This window comes from Centropristis striata, chromosome 12 (genome assembly GCF_030273125.1).
Source record: "Centropristis striata isolate RG_2023a ecotype Rhode Island chromosome 12, C.striata_1.0, whole genome shotgun sequence".
Classification (NCBI taxonomy): domain Eukaryota; kingdom Metazoa; phylum Chordata; class Actinopteri; order Perciformes; family Serranidae; genus Centropristis; species Centropristis striata.
In genome coordinates this window covers 29697289-29709418 of record NC_081528.1, presented here as the reverse complement: position 1 = coordinate 29709418, position 12130 = coordinate 29697289, and the positions used below count along the sequence as shown (strand labels likewise).

At 41.2% G+C, this 12130-nt stretch overlaps 1 protein-coding gene across 2 annotated transcripts; it reads left to right on the top strand.

Annotated features, from left to right (window-relative positions):
- The first annotated feature begins 8143 nt into the window (after positions 1 to 8143).
- Positions 8144 to 10354, top strand: LOC131981864 (small integral membrane protein 32-like). 2 transcript variants are annotated; one of them, XM_059346366.1, is made up of 2 exons: positions 8144 to 8815; positions 9184 to 10354. In XM_059346366.1, the coding sequence occupies exon 2, from the start codon at positions 9218 to 9220 to the stop codon at positions 9557 to 9559; it is 342 nt and encodes a 113-aa protein (XP_059202349.1). In that variant the 5' UTR covers positions 8144 to 8815; positions 9184 to 9217; the 3' UTR covers positions 9560 to 10354. The 2 variants fall into 2 exon arrangements, with proteins under 2 accessions (XP_059202349.1, XP_059202348.1); XM_059346365.1 differs by having other exon boundaries at positions 9073 to 10354.
- Positions 10355 to 12130: the final 1776 nt, after the last annotated feature.

Below are 12130 nucleotides of genomic sequence, written 5' to 3'. Positions count from 1 at the left end.
CCATGAGTGAACTCATAATTGCAAGGGGAACACATGAAACCGCACGCACACACAAGATAAATGTGTCAGGTGTGCACCTATCCCTTGGGATTCGTTCCCATAGAAATCATCATTGTCGTCATCACTTTCATAAAGTTTCAACAGATGTCATAGAATAGTTTCTACTTGCCCTGTTTGAGGTTCAGATCATCAGCACAGAATGGGTTCTATATGTTTTGCAGTGCAATTCACAGAGCCTGATTATTAGGAAGCTTGATGCTTCTTGGTGCACAAGGTAGCCTAATCAAGCATGCAGTCTTTGACCTGCGGTTTAACCTAATCTAACGGCCAATTAAATGTATTTCAACTCCTTTGTGAATACGGCTGCCTCATACAGGCAAACTCAGCCCAACAGCTTCCCTGATCATCTGAGGGGATTTCTTTTCATACCAGCAGTGGGACATAAGTGTTATTATGTTACTGAGATCTCCTACAGAGTGATATACCTTTTTAGTAGCACTCTTTTTTTCTGTGTTTCCAAATCGGCCACAACTGAGACAGTATAGAGCAGACCTGGGCATTGGGCGGCCCGCGGGCCACATCCGGCCCGTTGGCTGTCCTTGTCCGGCCCGCGTGAGGTTACCCAGAAATTAGAAATTAATACAACCGCAGTGCTTTTATTTTGAAGGCGATTTACGTATATCTGAGTAACCCGAGTTACCTTACCTAGGTACCTTGTGAATCCACCGTAAGAGCTAACAAACATTAGCATTAGCACTTGAGCAAACAAGTACTTTTACTACAGTTAAGACAACAAATATAGACAATAATATATGTGACAGAAGAAAATAAACTTTAACAAACCTTGTGTCCTGTCAGCCAGCCACTATAGAAACATTTTTCATAGTTTATATCAACTTTATATGAGTTGCAGCGCACTTGTTATTATTTACCGTTCGTTTTTCATTTAACCGTTCCACCTGTTATTTCCTGTCACAACCTTTCAAAATGAAAACACCCATTTCACACTGGACGGCACCTTTTCAAACTAAAAGCATCACAACATTGTATATCTTCTAGGTGTTTTACAAACATGAAAAACAAGCTATATGAAACAAAAATACTAATAGGAACCTTGCTAAAGGTAATTTACAGTTGTGTTTAAAATAAATGGAAAAGTGATATAGTGATTGAAGTATTTACTACTTTTTACTGCTATATTTGATTTACTCCACATTGAGTCTCATCATAAATGTATTCCTATCAGTAGCAGCTCAAAACCAGATAATTTACTGTATTTTATAAAGTGATTAAATTAATATTGAGCAGAATTTAGTTCAGAATTTTGGTCCGGCCTCAGCAACCTTCGTGGTATTGGTCATGTGGCCCTTTGGGAAAATTAATTGCCCACCCCTGGTATAGAGCAATGTGTCTGACACAAAATAAATCTTCAAAAATCACTTAATTTAAAGGTTTACCATGAAAAGAGCCGCAGTTTCTCAAAATGGTCCAAAACCTAAACTGACTTAACTCAAACTGAGAACATTTGATGGAAATCATAAATAGAGATGATACAGCATTTTACAAGCCTGTCTCTTAAAAAGAATATTACTAATAAAACTGTAAACTGCATTCTCAATTATGTTTTGAGGGAAATTTATTTTCTTCCAGATTTCAGTGGTAGTTTTAAACATGTGGTTAACATTGCAAAACAGTTGCAGTTCTGTTATGATTAGGCAACAAAACTATGTGGTTATATTTAGGAACGCTCACCATTTGGCATAAATAACTATGACGTTTCATCAATAAATCAACTTTGAGTTTTGGTGTAACATGGGGGACAGTCCTATGTTTGTTTGACCCATCCATTGACCCTGACCTCTTCCATGTGCTGACTTTAATTATAAATGTTTTTGTTAAATGTCAGATACAACTACAATCAAAAAAAAAAGAATTTTAGAAGACCAGGCCACACCTGAAAACTGTAACTACCATTGTAAAAAAAAAAATTCAACAAGAGGACATAAAAGTACAACATTTCAAAATGCTCCATCACAGCTGTATCAACAAAGATGCTGCACATTCAGCTAACTGACAGCCAATTGAACAAGTGGGCCGAAAAAAAACTCTCCTAACTCAGAGAATCTGACAGCGAGAATATACTTTTTGAGGAAACAACTTCATCATCACCATCATCATCACTTTCTGCATCATTACACCTTTATGTCATAGCATCCATCATCTTTGACATCATCTTCCATTTAGCAGAATTTGGCTCACTTCCACAGAACTTCCCTCCCTGTCATCCTCAGCCTTCCTATCATATCCACTTTTTTTTTTTTTAAACATTTATCTAAGTAAAACAGACAGCAGTGAATAATGACTATCATATGCTGCTCAGGAACTGCTTCAACATTTACAAGATTACAAACACTCTCCCATCCACTCTGTGTGTGAGTATGCAAGGAGCATGAGTGAGACATAGAGAGGAAGTTATGTTTATAACAACCCAGCGCTGCTGCTCGTCATATACAGCAACATTTCCCCTCAGTGTATTTATGTACCTACAACATAGTTTCCCTTTTATGGGCTAGCCATAGCTGTTGCACCACCATTCATCTTCTGACTCACGATGCCTTTCTTTCCCTTTGTTCTGCTCAGTTCTGTTTGTTTTACCTTCACCCTCACTCCCTCACCCACACTCCCATTTACTGTTTGTTTTTCCGTCTTTTTTTAATCTACCATTTGTTTCTGTCCGTCTCAGCAGCTATTTTCTGCTCTGACGCTCTCTGTTTGACTCTGTTTTTATACATTTTCTTTTCACGTCTTGAAAATGTGTCTCTTTGGCTCTTTCTCTGTCTTACACTGTCTTAACCATCGGTGGCTGTGGCCTTAGTGACCCTGGAAACTGGATGCCACTGAGCAATTAGCTTCTTTCGGTCTGTTTTTCTCCCCGTCCTCTTATCATCCAGACAGACAGCAGAACTTCACATTGTCTTACAGGGAACACTGGTTCTGTTATTTCCCACTTGATCTATTTAGTTTTCCTCCTCACTCCCCATGTCTTCTACACACCTCCTCCTGTGCTCCCTCTCCATCCATTTCTTCATGTTTTGAGTGTCTAGGGCTTCTGGGGTAAGTCTCTGCTCTATCACATGGCCACTGGACCAGAGACCCTCCCCACTATCATACAAGCATCCATTTACCTGGGGCACCCCCTCCCCCTTTCCTCCAAGTCCTCCTTCACTGATCCTGAACACAGCCTCCCCGAAACTATTCCCATTTGAAATGCAGATTATAAAAGAAGGAAACCGAGAAGCTAGCTGACACTCAGTTTCTCTGCTCCTCTCTTCTTGTTTTTTTACCGGCCTGAAGATCACACTCTGAAATATCCTTGTGGCCTGTACTGGCTGAGTCTGCTTTGTTTGCTATCGAGCTGAGAGGCCACTTGACCTGCACTGAGATCAGAGGCTGTGCTGTGTACATATTGAAGTAAAAATGTGTATTTAATCCTATAGTGCAATAAAATAGAGTGTAAATAAGAATATTGGTTGTTAAATGTGTCAAAACATGCATTTAACTGTAAGATGATGGTCATTTTTACTAAAAAAAAGTCTCAATATATTTTATAAAAATTGTATGTCTTAATTGTCCTGTATATTTGGTCTCAAAACATATGATTTGAATGAATGCCATACATATTTACTTATGTATCATTTCAAATTTCATTTCTACGTGTGTTTTTCAGTGCTACCTAGACAGCTCCTGATCATTTTGAGTATCCATTTGTCATTTTTACTGCGAGAGAAAGTAAACGCCTCGCCTTTAATTCCTCCCTGAGATGAGGAGAAGCATTTGGTGCTCTGGCGAGATAATCAAGTGACTAATTGTAGAGCGTCTGATTTCTGCCAATGGGGGCGTTTGATGTGCTGGCAGGGAGAAATCCTATTTTGCCGGCTGATTTTTCCACGGAGGTTAAAGAGGAGATGGTTAGAAGAAAATGAACACAATTACAGAAAATGAGCGAGGGGAGATGTTTGTGTGTCACATTTTTTGTTTGTTGGAAATCGGTCAGACAGAAAATGGAATTGTATTGACACAAAAGATAAAGGAGTCCTAGCTGCTTGTGTAGCCATTAGTGATCATATTGTCTGTGTTGTGTGATATGAGTGCGTGTGTGCTTTCTACTAACTGAGGCGTGTGTTAGCTTGTGTATTGTGTGTGTTTAAGTGTGACTGCATGTGTTTTGTCTCTTTCTGTCAGGCTCAGTGTGTGGCAGTGTGTGTGCCTGGCTGCTTCTGGTTTATACAAGTCAAATTTCTGCTGTGAGTGTGTTTGTTCATAATCTGTCTCTGGCTTTTTGTGTGTTTTTGTCTTGAGAGTAACTGTATGTCTATGTGTGTGCCTTTTTGTGTGTGTCTGTCTTAGCAAGCATGAGGAAATGGCCTTATTTATTTATATATATATATCCATCATTAATGATTTTTGGAGCGTTGGTAGTTTGGTAGTTTTTCATGAGCCAGCCTGCCACTGAAGCAGTGAAAAGCAGAGATGGATCGACTCTATAGACAGTATATTTGGGTGGCTGTTGGACTCCTGCCAGTGCGACGAATGACTCCACTGCACTGTGGAGCTCCTGCTGAGGAAAGCAACAAAACAATATTACTCTTTCATGAAGCAAAAATAAACAAAACTCAGTAGATGAGAGCAGTTTTGTCTCAAAAGGATTAGCAGTAATGGCTGAGGAAAGCACTGCTGTGAGTGCAAATTACCATAGCTTTGGTTTGTGCTCTGTTCTTCACCCTCACTTGACATGGCATAATTTGAGGTGACTGAAACTTAATGGTGTAAAACAGTGGCAGAAGGCTTTTAGGGAAGATTTTCAAAATGTTGATCCGGTCCCTCACGGAAATAATGAAGAATATGTGTAATAAAATAACAACCCTTGAGCAGACCCAATTCTCCAGTTAGCTGACAGAGCAGAGGAGTGTGTATCATTATGTGTTTTATTTTGTGCGTGTGTGTACATGAGAGAATGCGAGAGTGATTGGTGTGTGTAGGCTACACATACATAATCCCTGTTGACTTGCATGGTCTGCCATTTGCTTTGGTTATGTCTCATCAGCAGGAACATTAAGCTTCTTTTAAGCAGTTCTCCATCGCTTTTTTTCATCCTGTAAAATAATATTAAAACTCAGAAAAAGAAATCCCACAACTTTTAGTTTTCTTGTTTATCTACATTTTGAGCTCCCAGTGCTTCATGGATGAGTTGTCTTTTTTCCCCCCTTTTTATGGATTAAAAGGATTAAGAAATAGAACGAGATGGAGAAAGGGGCATAGAGAGAGAAAAAATTAGGAGTAAGAAAAGAAGGCATGAAGAGGAGTGAGAGAAATGGACCGCACACACAACAGAGAAATGGGGTGGGGGGTGGGGGGGAGACATTAGGGAATTAGAGATAGCCAGTGATGTACAGAGTGTATGTTGTGTTCTTATCTGTGTAGGTGCAGGAATGACACAAAGACGTGGAGGGCATGAATGGGTTACTGAACAGCCCCGCACCCCCACCCCCACCCCACCCCACCGGCTTTCACCTAGAAATTGTCACTCAAACAGAGACACATAGATGCAAAAGGACCACAGAGAAACATAAAATGACTACAAAGATACCAAAACAACTAGAAAGAGATGCAAAACAGCTGCAATGAGACACAAAGAGACCACGAAGAGACTCACAACAACTATAAAAGGGTGCAACACATTTAAAAATACACACAATATGACTACAAAGATACACAAATCAACTACAAGGAGACTTCAGATGAGTATAAAGATACAAACAACCACAATGACAAACAAAGCAACTACATAAACACTTAAAATGTCTCCAAAGATACACACACAAACTACAAAAAGAGACAAAATTAAGACAAAAAGATCAAAACAATTACAAAAAGACACAAAACAACTATGAGATACGATTCAACTACAAAGATACACAAAACAACGAGAAAGATACTTACAATGATTATAAGGATACACAAAACTACTACAATGAGACAATATGACTACAATGAGGCACAAAGCACCTACATAAAAACTTAAAATGTCTAAATTACAAAGATAAACAGACCACTACAAAGAGACACAATATGACCACAATGAGACACAAAACAACCACAAAGAGAGACAACAAAATTACCACAAAAAGGGGCAGAACAACCACAGACAAAAATGACTACCAAAAGATTAAAATAATTATAGTGATAAAAAACAACTACAAAGATACTCAAAATGACCAGAATGAGACATAAAACCACAGAGAGATAGGTAACAACTACAAAGAGACACACAACAACAACAAAAATAGGCTAAACAACTGTCTGTGTGTCTTGTTCCTGTGTAGGAAAGGTGGTGGGGGCTTTTGCATGTCTGTGTGCAGAGGGCCATTGTGTTCTAATCCGCTCATGGTAGACGTACAGAGGTCACTGTTTTGTGTGACATGATGTTTGACAGTGTTGAGGAAGGTGAGAGCTGCTCCAGGGTGGTTGAGACCCTTAATGAAGTCGAGAGTGGTGGAGAATCACAATTCACTGTTCCTAATCAAAATTCCATTGTCATGGGTTACAGCTAATGAGCCAAGCCTAGTAATAACTCTCACAATTAGTCACAGAGCAAAGCATTAATCGACATATATGTCATGATATATCACAACCCTTCCCTCTGTTCCACTTTTCACACACATACACACACACACACACACACACACACACACACACACACACACACACCAACTGATTGTGATGTTTTAGTTAGGTCTGTGACTAACATTGCAGTGGACTTTTATAAATAATCACTTGAAGGCACTCACACAGATTTTGACAAAATGGGTCAGATTTCCTGAGCAGGTCTTTGGATTTGCCTTTGCTTTATATATATATATGTGTGTGTGTGTGTGTGTGTGTGTGTGTGTGTGTGTGTGATGGGGATGAGGATAGCAGCAAGCCCGTAGCAAAGCAGGGAACCAGTTCTACATTCAAAAAGCAATAATAAACAATAATCTCCTTAGCCGTCACAATTATTGCTGTCCCTCCACGTGTATAAACAAGGCTTCAGGCTGTATTTAGATTTCCCATGTGACGTGCACATTGCACCAAACCCTGGTCCACTGTAATCCTCTTTATTGTTGGAAACAGTTGATGTGGGACACCAGGACACCGCTAGGTATTTGTCTGTGATTTGTAGACTAGTTTGCCTCAAACTTTTTATTGTCTGTTTGCGGATATATGCATGTTGCATCAAAGTTTGGGGAATGCTTAAGAGTATTTCTGCAGCAGTGTGTGTGTGTGTGTGTCCCTGTGCCCTTGCTCGCCATGCCTGCCAGCCATTCTATTGTGACAGAACAGGTGCAGATGAATATGAAACAGTTCGGCAGAGCTTTTAGGGTCTGGCCCTTTGTATGCATGCTCATGTCTGTAGCATCATGTAAAAGCAAGCTGGCTTCCCATCTCCACCTTTAACACCTCATTTTTACTGTCTCGCACCAATGTCAAATATGTTTTACAGCGCACACACACATTAATGTTCTAAACACATAGATGAGGTTGTGTGATATGCAGATGAAGAGCAGTTTTTGTAGCTATTTAATGGACTGCAGATGAGTCAAGTGCTAAGAATCAGACAAAAGACTATCTGGTAGACCTTTTCTAAAATGTAATCACCCCCTATGAGTTCTAACACACACTCACCAATATCACACCCTTTTTCTGTTCTCTCATCACCCCAGTGTGAGACATTCCCCACACTGACCCAGAAACAGACTGGCTCAACTTTCTCTCATCACTTTAGAAATAAAATGTGGACAGACAGACAGACAGACAGACAGACAGACAGATAGATAGATAGATAGATAGATAGATAGATAGATAGATAGATAGATAGATAGATAGATAGATAGATAGATAGATAGATAGATAGATGGATGGATAGATATTTGAGACTTTGTTTTGTAACTCTCTTTACAGTAACACACACCCCTGTCCGGTGACGTGCCTGCCCTCCTCTCCCTATCCTGGTCTGCAATTCTCTCTCTCTCTCTCTCTCTCTCTCTCTCTCTCTCTCTCTATTCCTTCCACTCTTTCTTTCGCTTTGTCATACACTACAAAACCCAGGGCGAAGATGGAAAGCTGCTCACGACCCGGTGTGCTGCTGTGTTTTGTCCTTCATTAATCCCTCCTTTCGTCTCATTTTAGTCACCTTGGATCGATAATCCCGTGAGGGCAGACCGTCGGCAGCAACTACCCGACACGTATCGACTCCTTTACTGGATAAAAGAACAAGCGAAGGGTTGGAAAACCGGGGGATCTGGCGTGCCCTTCCTCTGCGCCATGTACGCACAAGCAAAGGATATCTTGTTGTACTGCGCACCAAGACGCGCAAGAGGACATGTATGCGCATCAACGACTGTCGTTGAACTTCACCACCTCTGACAGACCCTAGAGTCATCTGGATAACGCTGCTGTATCTGTAGTGGCAGGACGATTTGGATTTAAACGCCAACAAGTGGAATCGGTGATGTGCTCTTTCTCCGAGGAGCCTGATCTTCGCTGACACGTGGATGTGATTAGTTCTGTTTAATGTGAGGGCAGGCGCTGTGCTAATATCCAACTTGGCGACATATGGTCTGTGGGCGCAGATTTGAAGCTATCGACCCACCGCTTATCCACTGCGCGTCCTCAGTGGGACTGGAGCGGACACAGCCAGAGACGCTGAGGAATGCGGAGCCGGGATTTTGTCTTTTCCAGCTCACCTGCGGAACTCTTCGCAGCGCAAATTAAAGTAAGTAAAACCCTCACAAGGTTCTGTGGTATTTCGAGGAATCTATCATTTGGACTTAACCGTAACTCCAGTCTACTTTATGGTGTTTTATTAGGCTCACTTATATGCATCACTTTGACCTGATGTGTAAATACATTGTATATTTCTGTGTCTCTGGATGTTTATCAGTGACCTTGTCAGACATTAAGGTATTTTGTATGCAATGAAATGACTGATTTTGTTCCCCCTAAACGACTGTCCCCAAATGTGTCACACAGGAAACGCAGCTGATTCTCCTCCAATTGTGCATCAGAGATAGGACATCCAGACTGAACAAGCACGGGGTCAGTAGGCTACATAACCTTCTCCGTGTTCTTTTCACCCTCCAGCCGACAGGCGCAGCCGGTGCGCACGCGGGGTGCCATGCTGAGACAGATCCTCCTCAACTCCACGGACTCTCCAGACTTCGATCTGGTGCTAATGGCCCACTCCTCCACGCACGCCCCCTCCTCCCTAAACGCCTCCCACGGCGGTTCGGTGAGCGTGGCAGCTCTTCTGAGACCCACCACGGGGAGAGGGGGAGGGGGGCTCCGGGAGGGAGAGCTCCACAAACCGGACCTGATTACCTACATAGTCATGTGCCTACTGCTCTTCCTGTTGGTGCTGCTCATTGTGTTCTTCATCAACTGCCAGCTCCGGAACTCTTTCTTCGCCTCCATGCCATATGACAGGTCGCTGAGAGAGGCCAGGACCTCTTACAAGTAGGTTGGACCCCCCAGGACAAATCTCCGTGACTCTGGTACTCTAGTGAGACTCCTGTGGGGGGTTTAAGGACTAATTGGTCACCCCTGAACTGCTGCTGTACTGGACTAACTAAGTTGTTGCCTTTATCAGTGGTCGAGGACTCATTGGAAGGTCTAAATAACCTGGAATCCCCCACAGTACCTAACATGATTAGTCAGGGCCTCGATTAGACCAAATGGTGCCCACGTTTTCCATTTCAAGCCCCGCTGTGACATCCCAAAAATTTCCTCTTCAGACCATGGGGGGCCATTATAGAAGATGAATGGTGCACTGCAGGTGGACAGATAACAGTATAACTCCTGTTCAAATTAGTGACTCACATATTTTCTGGTAATGAATGAAGAAAATGTGAAACCATCCATCATCCCCTGCAACCTCCCTCGTGCTACCCGCACTGCACTTTGGAAACAAATTATGTATTCCTTTACAGTATACTCCCTAGCTTGTACTCATTCATCTAGCTGCTTACAAATTTGACCTGGCGTCTGCAATTTGGGTCCAAATTTACAGTCTTTCACACTAGCTCTGACAAGATTAATCTGTTTTTTATTTTTATTTAATGGAAACGTGAGTTATGGTAACAGAGAAAGTCTACTGTAGACTGTATATAAAATATTTTGTATGACTGTAACTTAATTGTCTTGTCTTGTGAATTTAAGCAATCAACACACAATTTCCATCTTTTTGTCCATTGTAAAATGCTGATTAAACTACAGACTGTAGGCCTTTATCATCACATAAATATATTCAAATGTACTTTGAAGTGGCAGTCTCTTCGTCTATATCCACCTTAATGAATGAAAGTGATGCTGCAGCTGCTAACGTCAAGGGCAAACTGTTAATCATTTATTATGTCCGTAAAGGCGTTTTTAACGAGTGCCATAGGGCTGCTGGCCTTATCGTGCACTCTCACTTTTAATTAACCTCTCCCCCACAAGTTATAGCGCCAGTATCCCGGAGAATGAAGACTTAAAGTTGAAGTTTATGACGAGACCTGTGCGATAAACCAAACTGTTGTCGGTTTTAGTGCCACCGGTGATGCGCAAATCCTCCAATCTTGTTGTTGGAAAACATCTCTCACATACCGAGACAGATGAGCCTATCTCTGTAATCCTGTGTGTGTGTGTGTGTGTGTGTGTGTGTGAGAGAGAGAGAGAGAGAGAGAGAGAGAGAGAGGTCGTGTGTGCGCACAGGTTTGTGTACGTCTGAGAGGTAAGAAGAGAAGAAACACTATATGCCAAGTGTTGGACATTATATCTTGTATAAAAACATTTTTCTGCGGTGCGTAAACCACATTATTTCGGAATCTCAGACGGGCTGAATTAATACATTGCAAGCAAAAGAAAGCCATATCTGCCTGCAGTGCTAAATATATAATGACCAACAAACTACATGCTGTTTTGGGAAGACAATCCGCTAAGAATTGGGTCAGTTTAGTCAGCATATTGAGAACAATGTGAGCCTTCCTGATTCAATCATTTGCTGCAATTGCCTTGTGTATTCTAATGCTTTCCCCCCCACAACTCTAACCACCGCCCAGTGCAAATTGTATTTCTGAATGCAAGGAAATCGTTTTAGAGACAAAAACATCACAATTACTTCCTGGTGGTACATTAACTTTGTTGGACATGCTGTATTAACTCTGGTGACAACGTTGCAGCGCCTCTCACCACCAGGTGGCGTCCCAAGTCCGATTATATGTTTTGCATAGTATGATTATAGTTCAAAATGGCACACATGCCGACATTAACAGGCTCTTTCTCGTCATATATAATATAATATATTTCATTCAAATAATACATTCCTAATTCCTAATTGCATGTGTAATAATAGGGACAACCTTATATGTTTAAAATTAGGTTTCCTGGTTACAGCTAAAGCTCAGAGTCAAAGCCAGATACATGTGTGTCACAGAAAGGTGTTTCTTGTAATATGGTAAGGTTACAACAGAAACAGTGGCAAGGGGTGTAGAAAGGACCACAGAGTGATCTTTAACTATAAGCAACACGTTCTCTCTTATAGAGATTTTACACTACATGCAATAATTAAATGACAGGGTGGAAAAAGGGAGATTCTTCAAATCACCAACATAAACCATGTCTCACTTCAACTGATTTAGTGCTGAACCGACAAAACAACAACTTGGCGACTTGCAGTATGAGCTATTAGTTACATTTCAGTACATCGATGCAAGAAGTTACTGCTGAACTCAACATTTGTGATAACTTGTTCACCTGATAATTACACAAAAGTACACACCAGTAGTTGTCATGTACCAATAGCCTCAGAATACCTGACCTCTGCTGCCCGCTGCTGGTGGGTTATTCTACTGCACTGCTTTGACTTCTGCACTGACTGTGTGTTTTTTCTTCTTCTTCTGTGCGCCTTTTAGATTCTCTAGAACGTGACACAATTATGACACAGTACATTGTTACACCACTTCCTGTGTAATTCTAAACACAAATCATGAACACCACTGTCATGGAAACACAAATTGGACAACTTATATAGTATTACTCAGCAGTGTGGCTA